Here is a 25759-nt window from a genome sequence, read left to right on the forward strand (position 1 = left end):
CCCCTTTATCTACCCTACTAGTTACTCGCTCAAAAAACTCTAATAAATTTGTCAAACACCATTTCCCTTTCATAAAACCATGTTGGCTCTGCCTAATCATGTTATGATTTTCTAAGTGCCCTGATACCACTTCCTTAACAATGGATTCCAGCATTTTCCCGACGACTGATGTCAGGCTATCTGGTCTGTAGTTCCCTGTTTTCTCTCTCCCTCCTTTCTTGAATAGCGGTGTTACATTTGCGACCTTCCAATCCACGGGGACCATTCTAGAATCTAGGGAATTTTGGAAGATCAAAACGAATGCATCCACTATCTCTTCAGCCACCTCTTTTAGAACCCTAGGATGTAGGCCGTCAGGTCCAGGGGTTTTTTCAGCTTTTAGTCCCATTAGTTTCTCCAGTATTTTTTCTCTACTTATATTAATTATGTTAAGTTCCTCACCCTCATTAAACTCTTGGTTCCACACCATTTTTGGTATGCTTTTTGTGTCTTCTACTGTGAAGACAGATACAAAATATTTGTTTAACGTTTCTGCCTATCTGGTCCAGGTCATCAGGGGTATTATTGTTAACACCCCTGAGTCATGCTATTGTAAAAAAGAATAAAAAGAAAGACATGCATTGATATAGCGCCTTTCCCAACCACTGGACATCTCAAAGCACTTTACAGCCAATGAAGTACTATTGGAGTATAATCATTGTTGTAATGTAGGAAACACGGCAGCTAATTTGCGCACAGCAGGCTCCCACAAACAGCAATGTGATAATGACCAGATAATCTGTTTTTGTTATGTTGATTGAGGGATAAATATTGGCCAGGACACCGGGGATAACTCCCCTGCTATTCTTCAGAATAGTGCCATGGGATTTTTTACATCCACCTGAGAAAGCAGACGGGCCTCGGTTTAACATCTCATCCAAAAAACAGCATCTCTGACAGTGTAGCACTCCCTCAGCACTGCATTGGAGTGTCAGCCTAGGTGTTTGTGCTCTAGTCCCTGGGGTGGGATTTGAACCCACAACCTTCTGACTCAGAGGCAAGAGTGCTTCCCACTTTTTTTTAAACATTATTTATTGAACATTAAAAACATTTACAACATCGTGATCATTCCATTGTATCATACATATCCATTCCGCCGCTCTGCACAGCCATTACTCCACCACATATTAACATCAAAACCTGAAGTTTAATTTGCCTCCCAAAACATATACTACTAATCTATTGTACTTTAAAAATTGATCAGTAATCATGGCTCCGAATAAGGGAAGTGTGCCTGATAATGCCCCCATCATTTAATCTCCGGCCCTTCCCTCCTCTCATACTCGTTTACAACTTTTCGGTCAGCTGCTGCTTTCTCCTGCAGCCTCCGGCTCTTTTTCACCTCCTGTTTGAACCTTCCCTACAGTTTCAGCCTCTTCCTTACATTAGGTTTGGGCCGAGGAGCTGCCCCTTCTCCCTCCTTCTGCTCCTCACTAACCTTTCCCTTTCCACACGATGCCACCCCACTCCCCACTTCCATGTCTCTGTTCCCCTCTGACTCCTCACTCTCGAGCTCTTCTGTAACCTCCCGTCCCTGCTCCCGGTCAGATACATAATTTCCCTGAGAGAGTCTTCCTGCTATCACAGTTTCTCCAACAGTGCCACTCTCTTCAGCCTCATCTCCATCGCTGACCCTTGCTCCCCGTTTCTTCTCTCTCTGGGACAATGGCGCATCTGCACCTATCTTGCTCCCTTCTGGCATCTCTGTCTCCCTGCTCCCGTCCTGCTGCCCCTTTAAGGCTCCTGCCTCTTGCATCCTCTCCTTGTCTTGCCCCCTCCTGCTCCCCGAGATGTCCGACTCCCCGTCTTTCTTTGGAGTACTTACACTTACCCTGCTCCCGCATCCTCTCCCTCCTGCTGACACCAGATTCTTTAGGGAGAGGCAAGCCGTATTATGGCTTGACTCTGCCCTCGACCCGTGCTGCCCACTGCTGTCTTTGTCCTTTTCCACCGTACCTGGTGTGCTTTCCACCATCTCCATCCTGTTCTCTGCTCTGCAATTTTCTGCCTCTTCCTGTGCTCTTTTCTCCTTCCATTCACCAGCTGTGTCCTCTGCGTGCTCCGCTCCTCCAGCCGCTCCACTCACACCTCCTGGTCCTTCTCCTCCCATCTCCTCGTCACTCAAGGGGCTTCCTTCTGCCTCACTCTCACAGTGGATGGGGCCTTTGTGACACACCCCACAGCTCTCTGCCTTGCAGCTCCGAGCGATGTGTCCAGACTTGCCTCAGTTATAACAGTACAAGTCTGGACAGCTTCTTACAAGATGGTCATGTCCAAGACAATAATAACAAACCTTCACCTAGTTATCATGCAGTACCTGAAAGTACTGCACGCCTTCCATTGTCTCTGATTTCATGCTATACGGCAATGACTTCACCCCCTTTGGGAACCTCACCTTTACATAATGGGTTCCATCTGCTATCCGCGTTCCTGGATAGTATCTCCTCTATTGCCGAGCAAATTTTAATGTCCCACGACTCCAACTTTTTTATTAGCACATTGTCCTCAATATAAACTGGCAGGTTTAAGAATGAGACCACCACCTCTTCAGAATACAGCAGAGATACCTCCAAGAACTTATCTCCAACCTTCAAACTCAGTAAAAGTCTTTCCACCTCCTCTCGGCCACTAATCGTCACCTCGAACCCAACATTCGGCTTTGGCTGGCAGGCAAAGCAGCTTCCCTCGCCGCAGTCCTCATGTACTGCCTGGATAATATCCCAAGCTCATATCTCCTTATCCTCGCACTGAACCATCACCGTGTTTTCTTTTCCAAACCTCCTGGGGTCCCGGCCCAAATCTTTGGGCCTTTTTTCTCCCTTCCCCCAACATTTTCTCCCCTGATTCAATTCATCCTTTGGAGCATTGTCCTCTGAGGGACCCGACACCCCTCAGCAGCCATCTGGCTGCTTTTTAAGGTCCAAAAAGGCCCTAAAATCTGGAGGAAAAAACCCCCCAAAACCCACCACCAACTTTTTATAAACTCACTCCAACTCCCTGCAGTAATCAAGCAGCCAGCAGCACCTGCTCACTCCTAGCCCCTCCCACCTAGAGGGTGTTACCCACTGAGCCCCAGCTGACACTGTGAAAACAGATGCAGGGAAGTGTGAGTCAACTCCTGAGTAAATAAGACGCTCAGACCACTTGAAGGTGAGGCTAATGCCACTGAACCCAAAAAAGTACCTACGGGAAATCCAAATTTGTAATCCCTCCATTTATAAAACCCAAAATTCTGTTCTTTTTTATGGCTTTATCTACCTACACTTGTACTTTCAGGGAACTATGCATTTGAACCCCGAGATATCTCTGTTCATCCACATCCTTCAGCGTCTATCCATTGAGTGTATACTTCTGTTTCTTGATATTCCTCCAAAAATGTATTAGCTTACACTTATTCACATTATATTGGATCTGCTATTGTGTGCCCACTCAGCTAATCTGTCTGAAAGGGTAGTGGAAACTGTTAGATCCGTGATTCTGAGGGTATGCTGTTATTCAATAACCACACGGATGCTGTAACTTAACAATAAACAGGTATTTACTGGAGGAGGGTAGTATCAAGACTGGGGGTACAGAGGCATGCGCAAAGCTTATATAAAGGTGTGGTCACTGCCGGTACTACAGTATACAGGAGCTGTAAAAGTAGTTCTGTCTTAAAGGCACATACACTACAATTCCTCCCCTTTTAGATTAGTAGTACCCCTAATATTCAAATAACAATTAACACTTTAACATGTACATTAAACAACAATAGTCCATTTATAGATTCAGTCTTTGGGGCGGCTTCCTGACCCTTTCGGGATAGCGCCTTTCCTGAGGTTCTTGTTCTTGGTGCAGAGGCGATTCTGACCCCTTTTTATTGGGTAGTTCATCGGGTTCCACTGCTACTGGTTCTGAGGTAGATGCTACCGGTATGTCGGGTTCATCCCCAGGTACTCGAGACATGGGGTTGACGCGTTCCTGTGACGCTAAGATCTGATCGACGTGGCGTCTCACAATGTTCTCCCCAACATCCATTGTGTACATTAATGGCCCCTGCCTTGTGCATATCGTCCCGGGTTGCCATTTCTCTGTTCGATAGTCACGGGCCAAGACTGGTTGTCCTACATTGAAGCTCCTTGTCGGCTTCTCATTGATGTGCTGGAATTGTTTGTCCTCAACATTTCTTTGCACATTTGGTCTGAGCAAGTCCAGACGAGATCTCAACCTTCGGTTAAAGAACATCATGGCCGGGGTCTGGTTGGTAACTGCATGTGTCGCGTTTCGGTAGGCTAATAAGAAATTGTCCATCTTATGCTGTAGTGGAATTTCATCGTCGCACATGGCCTTTATCGCCTTCTTAAAGGTTTGTACGAACCTCTCAGCCAATCCATTTGTGGCTGGATGATATGGGGCGGATGTGTAATGCCTTACCCCATTCCTTCTCATAAATTTTTGAAACTCTTCGGACACAAACTGTGGTCCATTATCAGAGCAAATCTGCTCTGGCAAACCGTTTCTGGCAAATAGGGTCCATAGGACTGCAATCATTTTCTCTGTAGTGATTGAAGACATTTTTATCACCTCAGGCCACTTTGAATGAGCATCCACTGCTATTAAGAACATTGAGTCCATGAATGGACCAGCGAAATCAATATGCACCCGTTGCCATGGAGAGGAGGGCCACTCCCATGGGTGTAGAGGGGCATGTTGTGGTGCATTTTGGACCTTCTGGCATCCTGAGCAGCTCTTAGTTAGGTCTTCGATTTGTTGATCGATTCCTGGCCACCACACATAAGCCCTAGGAAGGCTTTTCATTTTCACTCCCCCCAGATGACCTTCATGTAGCTCATTTAGCACTCTCTCCCTTAACTTGGGTGGAATCACCACTCTGGATCCACACATCACTGTCCCCTGGCATACTGACAGCTGTTCTCTTCTGGATGAGAATGCTGGCAACAGTGAGTCGCCATGTGTTGGCCATCCCCTCACCGTCAAATCATATACCCGAGACAGCGTCGGATCATTGTGGGTCTCCTTCTCTATATCCGCATTCGTTACTGGCAATCGTTCAATCATTGACGAATAAAATATCTCGATAGGGTCCACTGCTGGTGCTTCCTCCACAGTAGGCAGTGGCAGGCGCGATAGCCCATCAGCGTTCCCATGCTGTTTCGTGCCTTTATATTCTATTTCATATTGATTCGCCCCTAGAAACAGGGACCATCTTTGTAACCGCTGTGCAGTCATCACTGGAACGCCCTTCTTAGGATTAAAGATGGAGACAAATGGTTGGTGGTCAGTTAGCAAGGTGAACTTCTGCCCATGCAGATAGTGGTTGAATTTTTTTACTCCCCATACTAGGCTGAGGGCCTCCCTGTCGATCTGGGCGTAGTTGCGCTCGGCTGAGGTTAGTGACCGAGACGCAAAGGCTACTGGCCTCTCCAACCCGTCTGGGAATTTGTGCGACAGCACCGCTCCAATACCATAGGGTGATGCATCACATGCCAAACGAATTGGTAGTGCTGGGTTGAAATGGGCCAACACCTCTTTTGATGTGATCAATTCTTTACACTTCTGGAAAGCTCGGCTACGTTCGTCATCCCACTTCCATGGTACCCCTGTTTGCAGTCGGGTGTTCAGTGGGTGTAATACCGTGGACAAATTTGGTAAGAACTTGTGGTAGTAGTTTACCAGCCCGAGGAACGACCTCAGTTGTGACACATTTTCCGGTGCTGGAGCCTTGACTACTGCCTCAATCTTTTCAGGGGACTTATGTAACCCCTCTTCATCGATGACGTGGCCACAATACGAGATCTGTTTCTGGAAAAACTCGCACTTGTGGCGATTAGCTCGTAGCCCATACTCCTTTAATCTGGTGCGCACCTTCTCCAAGTTGGCGAGGTGATCACTGTCATTTTCGCCCGTGACCAAGATGTCGTCCAAATAACACTGGGTCCCTGGAATCCCTTGCAGGACCTGATCCATTGCCCTTTGCCAGATAACCGGAGCCGAGGCTACTCCGAACACCAGCCGGTTGTATTGATAGAGACCTTTATGAGTGTTAATCGTAAGGTATTGTTTCGAAGCTTCTTCTACCTCCATTTGCAAGTACGCCTGGGCTAGATCAATTTTGGTGAAGCGTTTACTTCCAGATAGCGAGGCGAAAATATCCTCAATTCGTGGAAGCGGATATTGTACCGTGTGAAGGACTGGGTTCACTGTCACCTTAAAATCCCCACTGATGCAGACCTTCTTTGGTTCCCCAGGCGTATTACTCAATGACCTCTTCATTACAGGAACGATGGGTGTAGCCCACTCGCTCCAGTCCACTTTGGACAGTACTCCTGAACGTTCCAACCCTTCCAGCTCTGCTTCAACAGCTGGTCTGATCGCATAAGGCACTGGTCTGGCCTTAAGAAACTTTGGGCTTACATTTTCCTCTATTTTAATCGTTGCTGTTATGCCTTTTAGTGTTCCTAGTCCCTCCTGGAACACTTCTTTTGCGTCAGTTAGCATTTTTGACAGTCGTCCAGGTGTGACGTCGTCATCCTTTTTGGCCTCAACCTTCAGTGCCTGTATGGAATGCCAATCTAATTGTATCTTCCGGATCCATTCACGTCCTAGCAGTGGTGGTCCTCCATCTGGCAATACATATATATCCATTTTAGGTATTTCCTGGCCTTTATATATCACTTTCACCCTTATTTTTCCTTTGGAGTAGACTTTTTGCCCCGTATACGTCTTCAAGACAATCTCTGTAGCTTTCAAGGGTATATGTGAAAATAGCCGCTTGTAGTCCCTTTGGTTTATGACTGTTGGGGCTGATCCTGTGTCCAATTCCATTTTCACTTGGACTCCGTCTATCTTGAGTGTAACCCAGATAGCCTGGTGATCCTCCATTTCGGTTACCTTATGTAGTTTCAGACAACCCAGCTCCTTGCTTCCGGAGTCTGTGTCACTTTTCTGTTTGTCTGAACCACTGTCCATCACCTGGTGTGCCTTTTTGTACTTCTTCTGTGGAGATTTCTTACTGTTGGTTTTCTTCCCAGACCTGCAGACTCTTGCTATGTGTCCTGCTTTTCCACACTGTCTGCACACTTGGTCCTTGAACCAACAATCCTTCTGGTCATGTGTTGTTCTGCCGCAGCGATAGCACTTCCCTGTTCCATAGGACATTTCATTGGTGCCATATTCTTGCGGTCTCCGTTGTATCTCTGCAGCGCCCCTTGCGGCTGCTTCCTGTGATACTGCCATACTGAAAGCCTTGCCCAGCGTAAGATCCTTTTCTGATAGAAGCCGTTTCTGGGTTCCTTCACTTTGTAGCCCACACACAAACTTGTCCCTTAACGTACCTGCTAGTCCCGCTCCAAACTGGCAGTGTTTCGATAGCTTGCGCAGTTCCGTTCGGTACTCAGCATTGCTTTCGTCTTTGTGTTGGTTCCTTTTATGGAACTTAAATCGTTCTGCTATCAGCAGCGGTGTGGGGTTTAAGTGGTTCTGTAGGATTTCTACTATGCTTTCGAAATTCTTGTTCACCGGCTTCTCTGGGGTTATTAGATTTTGCAGTAACCCATAAGTTTTTGCACCCATGGAATTGAACAAAACCAGTGCTTTACTAGCATCTGGCACTTCATTCGCCCTGCAGTACACCTCAATACGTTCCACATATGTCGCCCAATCTTCGACTTCATTGTCGAACGTAGAGATACTGCCACTCTTTGGCATCCCTGGGTGTGATTTAACTGTCAAAAATGGCGTCTCCCGCGCTTCCCCTTCTTCTCCGCAGGCACAAAATGGCGTCTCCTGCGCTTTCATTCCTTCCTGCACTCGCCCTTCTTCTCCGCTGCGGCTTCTAAAAATGGCGTCTCCCGCGTTCTTCCTTCTTCTCCGCGGCTCAATGGCGTCTCCCGCGCTCTCCCTTCTTCTCCCCGCGGACCCTGTTCAGCCCGTGAGCCCTGGCTGTGCTCTGCGCATTCTTCTTTTTAATTTTTTTTCTCGACGCCGCTCGGTCTTGAACCCGGCTGTTGCTTTACCCTCTCTCTCTTTCTCTCTCGATGCCGCTCGGTTTTCAACCCCCGGCTGCGCCCTGTGCGCTTCACCCTCTCGTCTTATCCCGTCGACGCTGCTCGGCTTCCTCTCCGCCGTCGGTCGGCTCCAGCCGCCGCTGCCCGGGAAGGGTCTGTGCTGGACCTGTCGTCAGTCTCTTGCTGATCGTCGTGGCTGGGGAACCAAGCCCGGCTCTCCACAGCCTCCCCTGCGATGTTCACTCTCTGCCTGATGACTGGGCGGTTGCTCGTGGTCGACGCCCGTGTTCCTGACCTTGACTTTTTAAAAAAAATTTTAGTTGCAGGTAGATTCGAATCGACACTCGTCACCACTGTTAGATCCGTGATTCTGAGGGTATGGTGTTATTCAATAACCACACGGATGCTGTAACTTAACAATAAACAGGTATTTACTGGAGGAGGGTAGTATCAAGACTGGGGGTACAGAGGGATGCGCAAAGCTCATATACAGGTGTGGTCACTGCCGGTACTACAGTATACAGGAGCTGTAAAAGTAGTTCTGTCTTAAAGGCACATACACTACAGAAACAGACTCAATAGCAACTTTCAAAAGGGAATTGGATATATAGAATCATAGCAACATGGAAACTTACAGCACAGAAGAAGGCCATTTGGCCCATCGTGCCTGTGCTGGCTTTTTGAAAGAGCCGTCGTGCTTAGTCCCACATCCCCGCTTTTTGTCCGTAACCCTGTGAGTTCTTCATCCTCAAGTATCTGTCCAACTTCCTTTTATACTTGCAAAGGAAAATTTGCAGGGCTATGGGGAAAGAGCAAGGGGAGTGGGACTAGTTGGATAGCTCATTCAAAGAGCTGGCACAAGTATGTTGGGACAAATGGCCTCCTTCTGTATGAGTCTATGATTTTAGGAGGCAGTTTAGTCAATCTCTTTAGTGACTAATCAAGGAACCTGCGTGTTAACTATATTACTTGATTCCAAGTAAGAAGTTGAAGACTGGAGGCAGCGAGTCAAAACATTCCTGTAGGATTTTCACATAGACGTGAAGACAGGAACAAAGTGGGAACCCAATGGGCTGGATTTTCTGAATGGAGACGTTTTGGAGGCGGGACTGCTGCTTGCCGGGTCTCAGTCCCGCCTCCATCATCTTCTGGCCAACCAGCGAGATTTTCCCCTGATTGACCTTGTTAAGCCCACCCTGCGGGCTCAGCAGGCCAATTAGGTGGAAGTCACTGACAGAGCATGTCAACATCTGACGTGCCATCTGTCAAGATTTCTTGAAAGAAGAAATGTCAGCGTTTGACAGCTCTTTGAAGCTGTTAATCACTGACATTCTGTGTAGTTTGATGAGTCCTTGTGTTCAGGACTCATCAAACCTTTCTACTTTGTAGAAATGAGATGACAGTTGGTTCGGAGGATCCAACAGCCAGTCTGTGAAATCTACAATGAAGATGTCGGGACTCCGGATCCAGAGCAGCTGAAGGCTGTAGGCAGAAACAAAAGTAAGTGAACATTTTCTAACACTTTACACTCACCTCACATACTTATCACTCCACACTTGCACCCATCACTCACCTCTACATCTCACTTTCAGACCCCTCCGACCCCCGCAGACCTCCTACCCGACTCCTCCACCCCGGTGGGGTTCTCCGAGGTCAGGAAGCCTGCATGTGAAAAGGTAAAATGGGACTAATCCTTTTTTTCTGCCTGTGAACTACCTGTTAACAGGCAGTTAAAAGGATTTAATCCCTTTCCTGCCTCGAGGAGATGGGACCCAGGTCAGGACGGCTTCCCACCTCCTGGCAAAAGGGCACGGAGGCGGGATGGGGGCGGGTTTGCCATTCGCCCCCACTTTCTGCAACTTTACCGGCAGTCCCGCCTCCACACCCGCCTCCTCGGGGCTGAGAAAATCCAGGCCAATGTGTCTTCTACGATGTCAGGGCAACATTAGCTGTGTGAGCAAACAAGAGCTCTTGTCCACTTTTACCTGTATTCCTTTCATTATTCCTTTCGGTGTTTCTCTTTCCTTCTTCACAGACAACCTGCTGTGGGGTTTGTACATTTATTGTTTTCTCTTTCATAGTCTCTCTAGAAAGAGAGTGAAAATAAGAGATGTTTACGGAGGCAGGACCATCCCTGGATCCGAAGTTTTAGCCTCGAGTCTAGAGTCATAGGGGGAGAAATTCAATTGTTACCGCCAGCCATTAGCGCCTTAAGAGGGTGATAAGTGGGGTGCGAAGTGGTTAGCGCCCGGGCGTGGCGAGACCTGCGCCTCTCGCGAAATTAAGCGGACATTTAGCGGCGGCGCAAAACCGCAACGCCTGCTCAGCTGCGCGCGCAGATCCTTACGTCATTTCATGGTGCAACGCCCTTGGTGCGCCCCGAACCAGAACTGCAGTGCTGCCCCCCTTTCCGCCTGGCGCTCCCAGCGACTAGTTGACTGGAACGGTTCCCAGTCGCTGTGGGGCTGGGGGGGGGCGCTATTTAAAGGGGGCTCTTCCTGGCTTCTTAGTGGTAGCCATTTTGGACCACTCCTTCTGTGTGAGAGAGAGAGATTTGCAGAGAGACAAAGGGAGAGAGCTTTCTGCATTGAGTCAGCGCTCGCACAGGTACTTCTGGCTTCGGCCCATAACTTTGCAGTTGGATTGATTTTTCAGTGGCATCGCCTTGAGCGGCCACATATTATGGGAGCTGCAATGGGTGGAAACGTTGGGTTTCTCCATTGCATTGAGAGGGCTCAGAGATGCCGAGAGAGAGTGCCAATCATGGCCAGATGGAGGAGGGCCAACAGGTGTCGGCACAGGAGACCTTACCCTCCCAGGGTATTCCGCCAACAGTTCTCATACCTCAACATGTCTGAGGAGCAGTGTATTCGGAGGCTTTGATTCAGCAGGGAGGTGGTCACTGAGCTCTGCCACCTGCTTCAGACAGATCTGCAGCCTCAGCTGAGGAGCAGGACGTCTCTGTCGGTGGCAGTGAAGGTGACAGTGGCTCTCAACTTCTATGCCACCGGCTCCTTCCAATCTGCTACTGGGGACATTGCCAATATCTCCCAGTTTGCGGTGCATTGCTGCATCCGCCAAGTCACGAATGCCCTCTTCAAAAGGAGACGTCAGTACATTTCCTTCCCATGATCCTGGACAAGCAGCAAGAGCGCGCAATGGGATTTGCAAGAATAGCGGGCTTCCCCATGGTCCAGGGCGCCATTGACTGCACGCATGTGGCTTTGCAGGCACCTCAAGAGAATGCCGAGGATTACTGCAACCAGAAGGGGTTCCATTCATTGAACGTGCAATTGGTGTGTGACCACAGACAGCTGATACTAGCTGTCAATGCCCGCTTTCCAGGCAGTAGCCACGACGCCTTCATCCTGCGCCAGACATCTGTGGCAGACCTTTTCGAAGCCCCGGCTCACCCAGGAGGCTGGCTTCTCGGGGACAAGGGCTATCCTTTGTGCACCTGGCTGATGACCCCGCTCTGTGCGCCCAGCACCCCTGCTGAAGAACGATACAATGACAGCCATCAAGCGACCAGGAACATCATTGAGCACACAATCGGCGTGCTAAAGCAACGGTTCCGCTGTCTGGACCATTCCGGGGGAGCCCTTCAGTACTCGACTGAGCGAGTCTCCCATTTCGTTGTAGTGTGCTGCATGCTGCATAACCTGACTATCCTCAGGACTCAGTCACTGCCACCAGACATTGGAGCACCACCAGAGGAGGAGGAGGAGGAGGAGCACCAAGACGGGAGGGAGGCACAAAGTGCAAGGGCCGTCCGTCAGCGGCTTATTGCAAGTTGGTTCTAGGCCCCCTCTGAGGGAATGGCTTGTGCCATTGAAAGAACATGAATGGAACCGTTCCGCAAACCCTGAGCCGGTCAAGGCAACAAATAGTTCAAAGAGCAAACATGCACAATCTGAATAAATACAATTATTTATTTAACAAACTGTGTGCCCTTCCTGCATGACAAAGAAATACAGAGTAACCCCCAAAAAAACAGTCAGACACATAACTGGCTCTCACAACCTGGAGACAATGAACAAAAGGGTTAACCAAAACTGACCATGATCCTCGGCCTTCACTAAAAAAATTAACAGCATTTTGCCACACCTCCTACTTTTTGGCCTTCGAGGGTGTTCTGCTTCGCTTGCGAGATTGGCCCCTTCCCATCCTGCAGCTCCTCCGCACTGGGACCCCAGTGGCTGCAGCAAGGCTGGGGGAAGGCTGCTGAGTGTCAGAAACTGAGACTGCAGATGCCCTTGAGGGACGGCCTGGACCAGCTCTGGGCCTGGAGGGCCCGGCTGCTGACTGCTCCAACTCTGCATGGGCGGCAGCAGTCTGTCCTACAGGTGGTGGCAACTGCAGTGGAGAAGTGACAGTGCTGGCAGCAGGAATGCTGTCATCCTGAGAGAGGACAGCAACTCCCCGCTTGACCGACACACTGGCACTCCCACGGGGCAGCACTGCAGCATGCGGAGCAATCTGCTGAAGCACAGACTGCTGGCCTTCTGTGGCGCGGTGAGGGCATGGCGATTCGTGCCCGATGCAGCGAGGGTGACAGCGGTCAGTGCTCGTGTGGCCTCAATCTGTGTCTGCATCAGACCAGCCACTGACTGCATTGCACAGCTAAGCACTTGCGTGGAACCCGCCTGTGCTGCACCGAATTCCTGCAGACTCCTTGCCAGTGCTGCCCTGAAGTCCTGGACACTCCTTGCCAGTGACTCTATGGAGTCGGGCATCCTTGCCACTGCAGCCATGAGCTCAGTGTGCCTCTGCTCTGCCTGGGCGCCCATTTCAGCGAGGAGCCGCACCTCTTCTGTGCTCACTGTAGCAGGACTGGAGGCCAGACTCTCCCTCCGGGGAGAAGATCGCCGAGCTTCCCTACCCCCCCCCCCGCGTTGCTGCAGCCCGCTGGGCCCTGGAGCTTCACCCTCCTCAGACCCTTCCCCCCTGCTCCCCTCCAGGGAAGATGTGTCCCCATTATGGCCATGGGCTGCCTCGGCTGAGGGTGGCACTGATGGTCCGGCTTCCTCTTCCTCCTCGCCTTTAGAATCACTCACAGTGGCAGCTTGAGGGCCTGCCTCCTCACCTGGTGAATCAGCATCTGAAAGCAGGGAGGTACAAGAGTTGCTTTAGCATGAGGACAGGGCGGCAGCGAGGGAGGCATGAGTGCTGCGATGCACTGTATTGGTTCGATAGTGGCAAAGGATGCTGGTGTGAGGCACAAGTGGACGGAGAGAGATCAAAAAGGTGATGACCTTACCATTGCTGTCCAGAACGGGGTCGGCATCTCCAGTGGCGACAGGGCCAATCATCCGGCCTGCCATAATCCGCTCCACTCGCTGCTCCAGATCGCTGAGGTCTTTAAGGTCAGGCCGGCCTTCCCTGGTCCATTGCTGCTGCCTCCTATTGAGGGCCAGCTTGCCCTGCAAGAGAAAGGACAGGCTCTGAGTGCAGTGTGAAGCCCTGATCTTGGCTGCACTGCCTCCTATGGTGGAATAGCCCTTACAGTGTGAAGCCCTGATCTTGGCTGCGCTGCCTCCCATGGTCAAATAGCCCTTACAGTGTGAAGCCCTGATCTTGGCTGCCCTGCCTCCCATGGTGGAATAGCCCTTACAGTGTGAAGCCCTGATCTTGGCTGCACTGCCTCCCATGGTCGAATAGCCCTTACAGTGTGTAAAGTGGTGAATGTGCATGTGAGTTTCATGAAAGGCCCATAGGTGTTGGATGAGGGCTGGGCATTGGGGCTTTCAGGACCCTTTGGCCATAAAGTGAGGTGCACATGCAGGGATGAAGAGGATACTGAAAAGTGTACTCACCCTGACAACCCGAGTGAGGTCGTTGAACTTCTTCCTGCATTGCACAGGGGTCCTAGGCACCATGCTGCTGGAGGTCACTCTGTGAGCCACCTCCCTCCAAGCTTTTCGATATTCGTTGGGCAGCGGCCTCCTGCCACTGTCCGGAAAGAGGATAGGTCGCCTGCACTCCACTGCGCCAACCAGAACCTTCAGGGCCCCCTCACTGAACCTCTGCGCTCGCTCCCTGGCCCTCTCCATGTTCCTAGGCATTAGAATGTGGCAGCAGCTCTGTCCAGGCCTAGAATCAGGGCTCCAATGTGCAAGGTGTGGCTGCAGTTTAAATCGACCCTCCCCCTTTAAGAGCTGACCGACGCCAGCGTGTCTGCGTGCAATCGCTAACTGGCCGCACCTGCGCTGCGCCCGCCCTCGGTGGTAGCGCTTCTGTTCTCTGGCTTAGCGTCTTAGGACAGTCGTGCAGCGCCTGCTTTAGCGCTCCAAGCACCTCTCGGGGCGAAGCAGGTCAATTTCGCTGAAAGTGACGATAATTTGTGCCGGGCACTAAATTTAGCGCCCGCTCGACTATAACGCCCCCAAATGTGGCAATACTGAATTTCTAGGCCATAGAGTTATACAGCACAGAAAGAGGCCCTTCGGCCCATCGTTTCCGCGCCGGCCATCAAGCCCTGTCTATTCTAATCCCATTTTCCAGCACTTGGTCCGTAGCCTTGTATGCTATGGCATTTCAGGTGCTCATCTAAATGCATCTTGAATGTTGTGAGGGTTCTATTAACACTCCTGTCCCCACAGTTTTAATGGACAACTTTCACTATTGCTGTAAATGCTGGGAAAGACCAGCCTCCTCAGTAACCTCTTGCTTTCTCTAGCTCCCCAGCTAGACAATTGTCAGGAATCTTAAGAAAGATACTGATCCCCAAAGAATGTTTGCAAGCCACTTTATAAGGTTCATGCAAGGTCACCGTACACGTTGTAAATTTGTATGCAGCAAATGTAACAGTTTGATATGAAGAAAGAACAATTGTAAAAGAAAATGGATGCACCATATTTATATTGCAACAGAAAATGCTGGAAGCACTCAGCAGGCCAGGCAGCATCCGTGGAGAGAGAAACAGAGTTAACGTTTCAGATCTGTAAGGGTGACCCTTCGTCAGAACCTGAAATGTTGGCCCAGAAATTTGGGTCTCCACGGGTGAGTACGCACGGGGTACTCACCCGTAAGCCCGATGGAAGTGCCGGTTTCGTGCATGCACTGCGCATGTGCGGGAAACCGGCACTTCCGTTCCCCTGAAAGCAGGGGTTCAGAGGTGGAACACGTGCGGGGGGGAGGATGTGCATGTGCATCGAACTTAGTTTTTTTTTTACAGGTTTTCATGCGAGGGTAAGCCTCCAGGATTTAGAAATATATAAAGCAGGTGTAACGCCTGCTTTTTACAAGGTAAGTTGTGAATTAATTAAAATTAAAACATTTTTTCCACAGGTTTATTATTTTTAAATACTTTAAAGCAAGGTAAGTTTATTTTTTAGCCCCGTTAGAATATAATTTTTTTTTTTCAAAAATTTAAGTTATTGTTTAAAATAGTTATTTCATGTAATTTATAGTTTACTAGCTGGAGTGCCCGGCGGTGCCGAGAGTTTTTTGAGGGCATGTTGTTATGAAAAAAGTAGAAATAATTTTTATCTATATATATCAATGAGTCTGTCCATCTGTCCGTCTGTCTGTGTGGGGAAAGGAGAGAGAGAGAGTGGGAAGGAGAGAGAGAGAGGGGGAAGGAGAGAGAGAGAGGGGGAAGGAGAGAGAGAGAGGGGGAAGGAGAGAAAGAGAGAGAGGGGGGAAGGAGAGAGAGAGAGAGAGTGTGAAGGAGAGAGAGAGAGGGGGAAGGAGAGAGAGAGAGAGAGGGGGAAGGGGAGAGAGAGAGAGAGAGAGGGGGGAAGGAGAGAGAGAGAGGGGGAGAGAGAGAGAGAGAGAGAGGGAAAGAGAGAGAGAGAGGGGAAAAAGAGAGGGGGAAGGAGAGAGAGAGGGAAGGAGAGAGAGAGAGGGAAGGAAAGAGAGGGAAGGAGAGAGAGAGAGGGAAGGAAAGAGAGAGGGAAGGAAAGAGAGAGAGAGGGAAGGAGAGAGAGAGGGAAAGAGAGAGGGGGAAGGAGAGAGAGAGAGGGAAGGAGAGAGAGAGAGGGAGGGAAGGAGAGAGAGAGAGAGAGAGAGGGAAGGAGAGAGAGAGAGGGAAGGAGAGAGAGAATAAAGAGAGAGAGAGAGGGGGGAAGGAGAGAGAGAGAGAGAGGGGGAAGGAGAGAGAGAGAGAGGGAAGGAGGGAGAGAGCGGGAAGGAGAGAGAGGGAAGGAGAGAGAGAGAGGGAAGGAGCGAGAGAGAGAAAAAAGAGAGGGGGGGAAGGAGAGAGAGAGAGGGGGAAGGAGAGAGAGAGAGAGAGGGGGAAGGAGAGAGAGAGAGAGGGAAGGAGAGAGAGAGAGAAGGAGAGAGGGAAGGGGAGGGAGAGAGAGAGGTAAGGAGAGAGAGAAGTTTACCCTCAGTGATATCACTATAGGACACACTATGAGCTACACCTACCTTGGTCTAACTATTACAGCATCAGGGAGCTTCAGCATAGCAGTGAATGCACTAAAAGAAAAAGCCCGAAGAGCCCTATATGCAATAAAAAGAAAATTCTACAACATCCAAATCCCAATCAAAATCTGGCTCAAAATATTTGACAGCATAATCCTGCCCATTGCACTGTACGGTAGTGAAGTATGGGGCCCGCTAAATCACCAAAGCTACACTAAATGGGAAAAACATACAATAGAAGCCCTACATGCAGAATTCTGCCGAAGCATCCTTCGCACCCAAAGAAAAACGCCAACAAATGCATGCAGAGCCGAACTAGGCAGATACCCACTGATAATAAACATCCAAAAACGAGCACTAAACTTCCTAAATCACCTCAAATCTAGCTCCCCAGACACCCTTCATTTCAAAGCCTTTCAGACCCAAGAGCTAAACCCAGAAAAGAGTCCCCTGAGTCAGCTGCTACGGAAACTAAGTACTCAGCCGGACCCTGACCAGCCCCAGACCAACACAGCCGTCCAAACACCAATCCGAGTGAACCAAATCATTAAAAAATGCAAAGAAACCTACCTGGAACATTGGAACAAAATAACCGAAAGCCAAAGCAGATTAGAATGTTACCGGGCCCTAAAAAGAGAATATAAACTGGCAGACTACCTCACGACCATCAGAGACACAAAACAGAGACAGACCCTCACCAGGTACAGACTAAGCGACCACCAACTGGAAATTGAAAAAGGCAGATACAAGAAATCCTGGCAGCCTAGAGAGAATAGAATATGCGATCAATGTCTGGCTGGCGAGGTTGAAACAGAAATGCATTTCCTCCTAAAATGCGAAAAATTCAACACATCAAGAAACATATTATTCAACAAGCTAAGCCAAACAACCCCAGATTTCAAGGAATTGGATGATCTGTCAAAATTGAGATTAGTCCTAGGAGAAGGAGACAGACCATACCTTGGGGCCAAATATGTAACAACATGTCACAACCTGAGGACTGTTTAAAATTAAGACTGTTTAAAATTAATATTGAACGTACCAAATGAAGTACAAAGACTGTTTAAAATTAATATTGTTTAAAAGTAATATTGTATGTACCCAACAAATGTCAAATCGATTGACACCTACAGAATGTTGGAAAACTGTACCTTTTTGCTATGTAAGCTTTGGCAATATGGTTCTCTGTAAACTTTCATGCCAATAAAGCATTTTAATTGGAATTGGAAAATTGGAAGAGAGAGAGAGAGGAAAGGAGAGAGAGAGAGTGGGGAAGGAGAGAGAGAGAGAGGGAAGGAGAGAGCGAGAGATGGGGAAGGAGAGAGAGAGAGAGGGGGGAAGGAGAGAGAGAGAGGGGGAAGGAGAGAGAGAGAGAGGGGGGAAGGAGAGAGAGAGAGAGAGGGGGGAAGGAGAGAGAGGGGGAAGGAGAGAGAGAGAGAGAGGGGGGAAGGAGAGAGAGAGAGAGAGAGGGAAGGAGAGAGAGAGAGAGGGGGAAGGAGAGAGAGAGGGGGGAAGGAGAGAGAGAGCCGCCGCTCCTCCGGCCGACCCCTGATGAGCGCCCGATCCGCTGAGCTGGAGCCCTCGCCGCTGCTCCCCTGCTCACTGTCTCTCGGGCCGCGTGGTTCTCTGTTTTCCCGCGCAGCCTGCCAGAGAGAAGAAAAACAAAAGAGATGAAGAGAGACGCGACTGAGTGAACGATCAAATTTAAAGCAGCCTCTCCCCCGCTAAAAGGTGAGAGCCAGAGGGAGGTTTTGCGGGTGAAGAAGGGCGGCCGCCATTTAATTTCCCACCCAGGGAAGAGCTTGGAAAATTGAGCCCGGCCGCGGTGGCCGTGCGCGGCCTAGCACTTTAGGCCCGGCCGGGCTCTCGGGCCGCGACTTACCTCAGCTGAGCTCCTGCTTCGGGAGAGAGAGACAGAGGGGGGGAAGGAGAGAGAGAGAGAGAGAGAGGGGGGGAAGGAGAGAGAGAGAGAGAGAGAGGGTGGAAGGAGAGAGAGAGAGAGAGAGAGAGCGGGGGGGAAGGACTTAGAGGCAGGCCGTGGTGACCGTGCGCGGCCTAGCGCTTCAGGCCCGGCCGGGCTCTCGGGCCGCAACTCACCTCAGCTGAGCTCCCGCTTCGGGAGAGAGAGAGAGAGAGAGAGTGGGGGGAAGGAGAGAGAGAGAGATAGAGCGGGGGGGAAGGAGAGAGAGAGAGAGAGAAATTCCTGAATCAATACTAATGAATCAACAATTTCCTCACCTCCATTACCATTTTTTTAGCTTCAGGCCCGGCCGGTCTTTAATGGCCGCCACTCACCTCAGCTCAGCTCCCGCTCGGCAGTTTGAAGGATTAGGCCCTGCCCACAAACGCCATGAAACGCCCCCCAATTGGTCAACCATCACGTCACTCAACGCTAATGAGCGGTAGGATTGGTCAACTGCTAATGAGCGGATTTTGTCCGTTTTTTGAACGTTTTTGGATACTGTCCGAACAATTTTTGTCCGACCAAAAAGTAAATACGCCTATGAGACTCCTTTAATCATAAGCTTTCTTTTGATATAACATATGTGTAGTTACACTCTATAACTTTTGAGTGATGCCCCGGACAGACAGACAGACAGACAGACAGGCAGACAGACACCACGATCCTTTTATATATATAGATTTAAAAAATGTGATTTAAAAAAAAAATTATTTGCATGTTTAGTGCTGTTTTGGGGCCTTAGTATTTATAGTATTTATAAGTCTTGACAGCACTTCCTGTCAAGACTTATGAATGGAGCATTCCCTGCCCATGGCCCACGTGATCCCAGGGGACGCTTCGAACTAACTGCGCCCCTGGGATACGCAAGCACTGCGCGCCGGCAGCTGGACCAGGCCCAGGATCGGAATTCCACGGGGCCCTACAGCTCAACTGCCGGCGCACTAGGTAAGTGCAGGTCGGGGGCTTGCACCCGCGGGAAGTCCCCGACCCGAATTTCTGGGCCAATGTTAACTCTGTTTCTCTCTCCACGGATGTTGCCTGGCCTGCTGAGTGCTTCCGGCATTTTCTGTTGTTATTTCAGATTTCCAGCATCCGCAGTATTTTGCCATTTTATATTTATATTGCATCTGGTTTTGTCAGTTCATTCTGCTAACTTGTTTATTTTTAGAGGCAGTATTGGTCGTGTTTATTTTCCCATCCTATGTGCAGTATTTTCCACTTGTCCGCATTAAATTTCATCTGCCTTTGATCTGTTACGTACTTACTTTATCCAACTAACTCTGCTATTTCCAAGCTGCCTCCTCTAACTAGCCTCTTTGGTATCATCAGTAAATGTCACCATTTTGCATTGAGTTTCTGATTCTGGATCATTTATCTACACAAAAAAATGAGTGGTCCAGACACTGAGCCCACCTTGACATAACTCCTCTAGCAAGTCCTCATTTTCCATCTCTCTCTATTCCCAGGATTTCCTCTAAACCCCCATAGCTTTGAGTTTGACTAAAGATCTTTCATGTAGGACCTTGTCAAATTCCTTTTGGAAGTCTAGGTACACTGGAGTTGAAATTCAACTTCGCTGAGGCATGCAAAATGGGCAGTGGCGGATCAGCTGCTCATTATACACCCTGCCAGATTTTCCTTTCCGGTGAATTCAGCTAACCAACAGATGCTGAGGTCACCGGGCCAAGGTGCTCCTCTGCGGTTAGGGGGTTTCTCAGTGGAGTGAGCAGACATTGTTGCAGAGGATAGCTCTTATGTCCCAACTCAGATCCACTGACTTTTTAACTCTGCCCTACTGTGTGTCACAGAATCACAGAATCACAGAAACCCCACAGTGCAGATAGAGGCCATTTCGGCCCATCAAGCCTGCACCGACACATGTCCCACCCGATCCCCGTAACACCTACACCAACACATATCCCACCCTATCCCCGTAACCCCACGTATTTAATCCCCCTAACACTAAGGGTCAATTTATCATAGCCAATCAACCTAACCCGCACATCTTTGGACTGTGGGAGGAAACCGGAGCACCCGGAGAAAACCCACGCAAACACGGGGAGAATGTGCAAACTCCACACAGACAGTCGCCCGAGGCCGGATTCGAACCCGGGTCCCTGGTGCTGTGAGGCAACAGTGCTAACCACTAGACTTCACTATTAGTGGCTGAACCTTCAGTTGTCACACCCGCTTGGAGATCTCTCCTTAAAATCTTTGCCTTTCTCCATCTCTCCCCACCTTCTAATACCTCATTAAAACCTAGGTATTTGACCATTCCACAGCCATCTGCTCCCTATACTTGCTCAGCATTCATTCTCCATGCCTTGTGAAGTACCTTAGAACATTTTGCTATGTTTAAAGGCACTAAATAAGTGTGAGTTTTTGTTGATGGCAGGTTTATAGATTTCTATGGAAGGATGAGTTGAATAGGTTGAATATCCTCCTTCATCTGTACTTTGTGATTTTTATTACCCCATTTGTGAGGACCATTTGGATGAAGGCATATCCAAGGTGCACCTAAAAGGACTTCTCGCAAATTACATTCCTCCTTAGGTTGTACTTGAACCCAGATCTCAGAAGGGAAGAACTAAATCCTGATAAATTTATGCCACCTGGACCTTTTGCGATGTAGCTTTACTCGAATCATTGTTTTGTATTTTATATTTGTTGAGACATCAAATAACCCACTCATACTTCATGAGGTTGTGCTGTACTTAAAGTTCACATAGATGAATACAGATGAGGGAGGCCATTCTCCTCATGTACCTCATCCTTGTCGCAGGGCAAGAATAAGACTCTTCAGTAGAGACCTTCCTTTTGACAACCAGTTTATTTGTGAGATCTGAAAGAACTCACCATAGCTATCTGTCTCTGTTTCATTGTATCTGGGATCGGGTTTAAAAAAATCCACTAATTAACTGAGTTGAAACCTTGCCTTAGTATAGCTAGTACAGAACACAATTCTGATATCTGTTGTCATCGTTCTTAATCATTTAATTTTTAATATAAGAAAGTAAAGTGTAAGTTCCTGGCACGGGAGGAGGGGCACTGGGCAAGGGGTAGGTTTGACTCAGGAGGCAGCAGACAAGGGGGCCAGTGATACCAGTGGGCCATGGAGGGAAAGAGGACAAGACTGCCTGAAGTTTTTTTGAATTGGAATGGTGACTTCCTCTTCAGCACCCATTCCAAACTCTCCACAGGCATTCCAGTGGGGTGGCTGCCTCATTTGCATGTATCTGTAGGGCCTAATAAGCCTAGCATGCACCTTTGTGTAATCTCCCTGCCCCTTTGGACTAACTGCCCACAATGGGTGCATTGAGTACCTCGGGCATGTTGTAGGCCTCATGCCTCTGTGCTTTATTTCTGGACGGTGGGCAGCCCCAGCCCTTATGCTAACTGCCATTATGTGATATACTGCAAGCAGCTGCAGCTGTTGTAAGAGGAACAGATTGGTGGCACATGCAGTGGAACAAGAATCCTTAATAGGTTTCAAGGGGGAACTAGACAGGTTCCTGTCAACAATTGGGATTCATTGTTATTCGACGTGCATCAAGGGAATACTGCGGATAGGTGGGCTCAGTGGACCGAAGGTATTCCCCTGCCTGAATCTGTTACTATGAGACTATTACGGTAACAGCATGAGTTAATGCCTGCATGGTTATACTGGTGGTCTGACTGAAAGCCAAACAGCTCATGCTGTATCTCTAGTTGCACAGCAGTAGAACAGACACGATTGATATCACATCTGAAGGTGCTGAAGTAACAGAGTGGAATTGCTTAAGGTCATGCACAAGCTGAGGGGGACACATCGGTCATGCGCAGGTTCTGGGCAATGTTGCTGATGGAAGGCCCAGCAGTGAAGGCGATATATTAACTTCCTCTTCAGTTGTGATGCAGCTATGAATAGGAATTTCCCCTGCTCTGTTCCCGGAACAGCATCCAGCTATGTACAAAACAAGCCTGGCTGTAACCTTATAGTCGTCAGTCTCGCTCAACAGAAAGCTGTGTTGGTAAACGGTTGTTCTTTCCTGCCTGTTGGTTAATAGCACCACAGTGAGCACTACTTTGCTGTTAAGCTGTATCCAAATGGGGTTTTATTTTTTTAATTTTTCATATATTTATTGTGTTGATAAGGGTTACTGGAAATGCACTTTTTAGAATGTTGTTTTAACAAATAACGTAACCTCAACTTCCAGAAAGCTGGTTCAAAAATATACCAAGATGCAGAAATTGGAATGTTTCACAGCTATAAAGTTCCCCACAATCCTCTACATCCTATCGGAAGATTGCGTTGCAGCATAATTGGAGCAGATTAAACAACAGAAGGGGAAAATGAGGCCTTTTATCTGACAGACCGGGTCTGTGGGAAGTGGGCTGAACACACTGCTCTCCTGATGTGGTCAGACCACCAATCTCAGTCTGCACTGATGGCCAAGTGTGTTCTGGGGACGGTGCGGAGTTTCCACATTGTGCGGAGCAGCTGGGACTAGTTGGCCTCACTCGCACGTGCAATTGCACCATGGGCACGATCAACTGCTGACACCGCGGTGCACTAAGCATCCCGGGCTTTCTTCAACATGTCGCGTTATCAGGCCTGCACGTGAAAGGGACATGACGTCATCCCACTGGCAGTGCTGCACTTTTAGTGGCGAGAGTACCCAGTGGTGGCTTTAACTTCTAGGTTGGGCTTTATTGCTGAATTTTGCCCTCTGCAAATGCCATCATTCCTTCTCATTGGCTGCCCTCCATGTCAATCACTAGAAGATTACTTTCATCTTAATTCTGGATCCACCCAGCACTGCCAATGGTTTAACCTCGACCCTGTGCTCTCTGCAGTGGTTTGACTTGATCTGCATCCTGTGTATCCTTAAGCAGACTGACCTGTGCAGAGTCATCTCTGGCCTGTTGTGACCCACACAGAACCGTTCCCAACCCAACCAAAGGATGTGGAATAACAACAGAAAATGCTGGAAAAACTCAGCAGGTCAGGCAACATCCGTGGAGAGAAATTTGAGTTGACGTTTCGGGTTTGACCCTTCTTCAAAACTGGAGAGAAAAGGAACTAGATGTGGCTTCTCTGACTCCGCTGGGATCTCTTGCAGTTCCTCTCACCCTGGCCCAGATTATTCTTTTTTGTCTCAATTTTCACCTTCCCTGCACTGAAGGGGCTGACTCGTGTTAGAATACAGTTCTATGGTCGCCAGCGCCCCTATGGTACCTTGGCCAAGCGGCCTTTCTCCTGTGTGAGTCTACATGGTAGGCTGCTTGATCTCAGGGGGCATCACAACTGATCCTGTCCTTACGTGATGGCCACCTATATGAAATCTCCACCAGAGGTCACTGAATAGCGATCAGGTTGATGGCAGTACTCTCATCATCACTCTTGCAGGGGTCAACAGAACACAAACCAAACACTACGTAGGGCTAGATTTTATCAATGGAGGCAAGTAGGAGGCGGAACTCCCACTTTCGGGGTTGTAGTCCCGCCTCCATCGAGTTGTGGCCAACCCACTTGATTTTCCCTTGATTGACCATGTTGAGCCCGCCCAGCGGGCTCAGCAGGCCAGTTAAGGGCCACCCGGCAACAGGTGACGTCACAGATTGACATTTCATCTGTCAAGAGCTTTTGATAGATGAAATATCAGCATTTGACAGCTCTTTGAAGCTGTCAAACACTGACAATCTGTACTCTAAGTTAATTCTTTCCTCTCAGGCTGATTTAGAGATCTCTCCAGAACAGAAAGCAGAGGCTGCAGATTTTGACAGCTCGCGGCCATTCTGCTTTCTGTGCCAGTGAGATGAGGGACTCCCGAGACCTGAAGGAAGGAAGCCTGCATTAGTAAGTAAAGGTAAATAAAACTTATTTAAACACTTTACACACACCAAACACACTTACCTCTGCACTCATGCACCCATCACTCACCTGAACACCGGACATCTCGAACCCTCCAAGTCCTTCAGCCCGACGGTCCACCTTGCTAACTTGGCGTGGTTTGGAGCCATCGGGAAGCCCACACTTCAGGGATAAAAATAGGGATTAGGCTAAAAACTGCCTGTTAACTACCTGTTAACAGGCAGTTAATTGGCACTAATCCCCTTCCTGCTTCGGGGAGGCGGCTCCCAGCACAGGTCGAGTACCCGCCTCCTGGGAAACGGGCATGGAGGCGGGTTGGGGGTGGGATGGATTCATGCCCCCCGATTTCTCAATTTTAACCCCCCACGCACCTCCATTCCCGCCTCCGCGGCCCTGGGAAATTCTAGCCCGTACGGGTATGGTGGTATAGTGGTTATGTTACTGAGCTCGTAATCCAGAGGCCTGGACTAATAAGCCAGTCGAATGTGAGTTCCAATCTCAGCATGGCAGTTTGAGAATTTGAATTCAGTTTAAAAAAAAATCTGGAAATAAAAGCTGATATCATTAAAAGTGACCATGAAGCTGTCGGATTGTCTTAAAAAAGCCAACTGGTTCTCTAATGTCCTATAAGGAAGAAAACCTGCCGTCACTACCCATTCTGGCCTATACGTGACTCCGGTCCCATGCCAACTTGATTGACTCTCCAACTGAGTGGCATGCTAGGCCACCTCAGGTGTACGAAAAAAAATAAGGCCCATCACCAACTTTCTCAGGTCAACTAGGGATGGACAATAAATGCCGGCTACACCAGCAATGCCCACATCCTGAGAATGAATATATAAAAAAGAAACAGCAAGACGTTAATTTGTTGTATTGCAGTCATAATTTGTAGATGTTATTATGGCCATTACCAGACAGTAACGGTGGACTGCAGCATGCATTCATTAAACTGTGACCCTGCTCTTGTTTTACAGACATTGCTGTGGTGGACATGAGTGATGTTTTCAGGCAGCCAACGCTCTTTTATCATCTAGGTGTACGAGAAAGCTTCAGCATGACAAACAATGTCATTCTATACCACAACACTGACCTGGAAACTGCTCAGTCACTCAAGGTTAGTCATTTTCATATTCACCATTGTAAATATGTCACTTTTCTGACATGCATTAGAACATGCTTGCTGCCAGTACATTCAGATTATGCCTGAATGGATTGCTGCACTGATCTACCATTTCAAATTAAAGCCATCCTGCCTAGTTTTTTCCCCTTTGGAATTTGGCTTCAAAAGGCGTTTTTTTTTTTGAGAACCAGAATTCAGGCTTTTGCAAAGCTCAAGATCCTATAATGCTGACCATTGCACAAGATTTCAGAGCTAAGACTACAACCTATTTGCTTAACTCCCTGCTGACAGCATGGGGTCACACAATTACCCCCGACTGTTACATCAACTAACAAGCTCGAGTTGAATCCTACATTCTAAATTTTATGTTTCATTTTTATTCATTCATGGGATGTGGGCATCGCTGG

At 48.7% G+C, this 25759-nt stretch overlaps 1 protein-coding gene across 3 annotated transcripts in view; it reads left to right on the forward strand.

The window, feature by feature from the left end:
• map3k15 (mitogen-activated protein kinase kinase kinase 15) overlaps positions 1-25759 on the forward strand; it is a 272382-nt gene that overhangs the window by 44916 nt on the left and 201707 nt on the right. For all 3 annotated transcript variants that reach the window (XM_086006303.1, XM_086006302.1, XM_086006304.1), the window contains exon 2: positions 25207-25346. In XM_086006303.1, the coding sequence (XP_085862429.1) occupies positions 25207-25346 (140 nt within the window). The remainder of the gene's footprint in view (positions 1-25206; positions 25347-25759) is intronic.

The sequence above is a fragment of the Somniosus microcephalus genome, chromosome 14 (genome assembly GCF_052327205.1).
Source record: "Somniosus microcephalus isolate GS21.2 chromosome 14, FLI_Smic_1.0, whole genome shotgun sequence".
Taxonomy (NCBI): domain Eukaryota; kingdom Metazoa; phylum Chordata; class Chondrichthyes; order Squaliformes; family Somniosidae; genus Somniosus; species Somniosus microcephalus.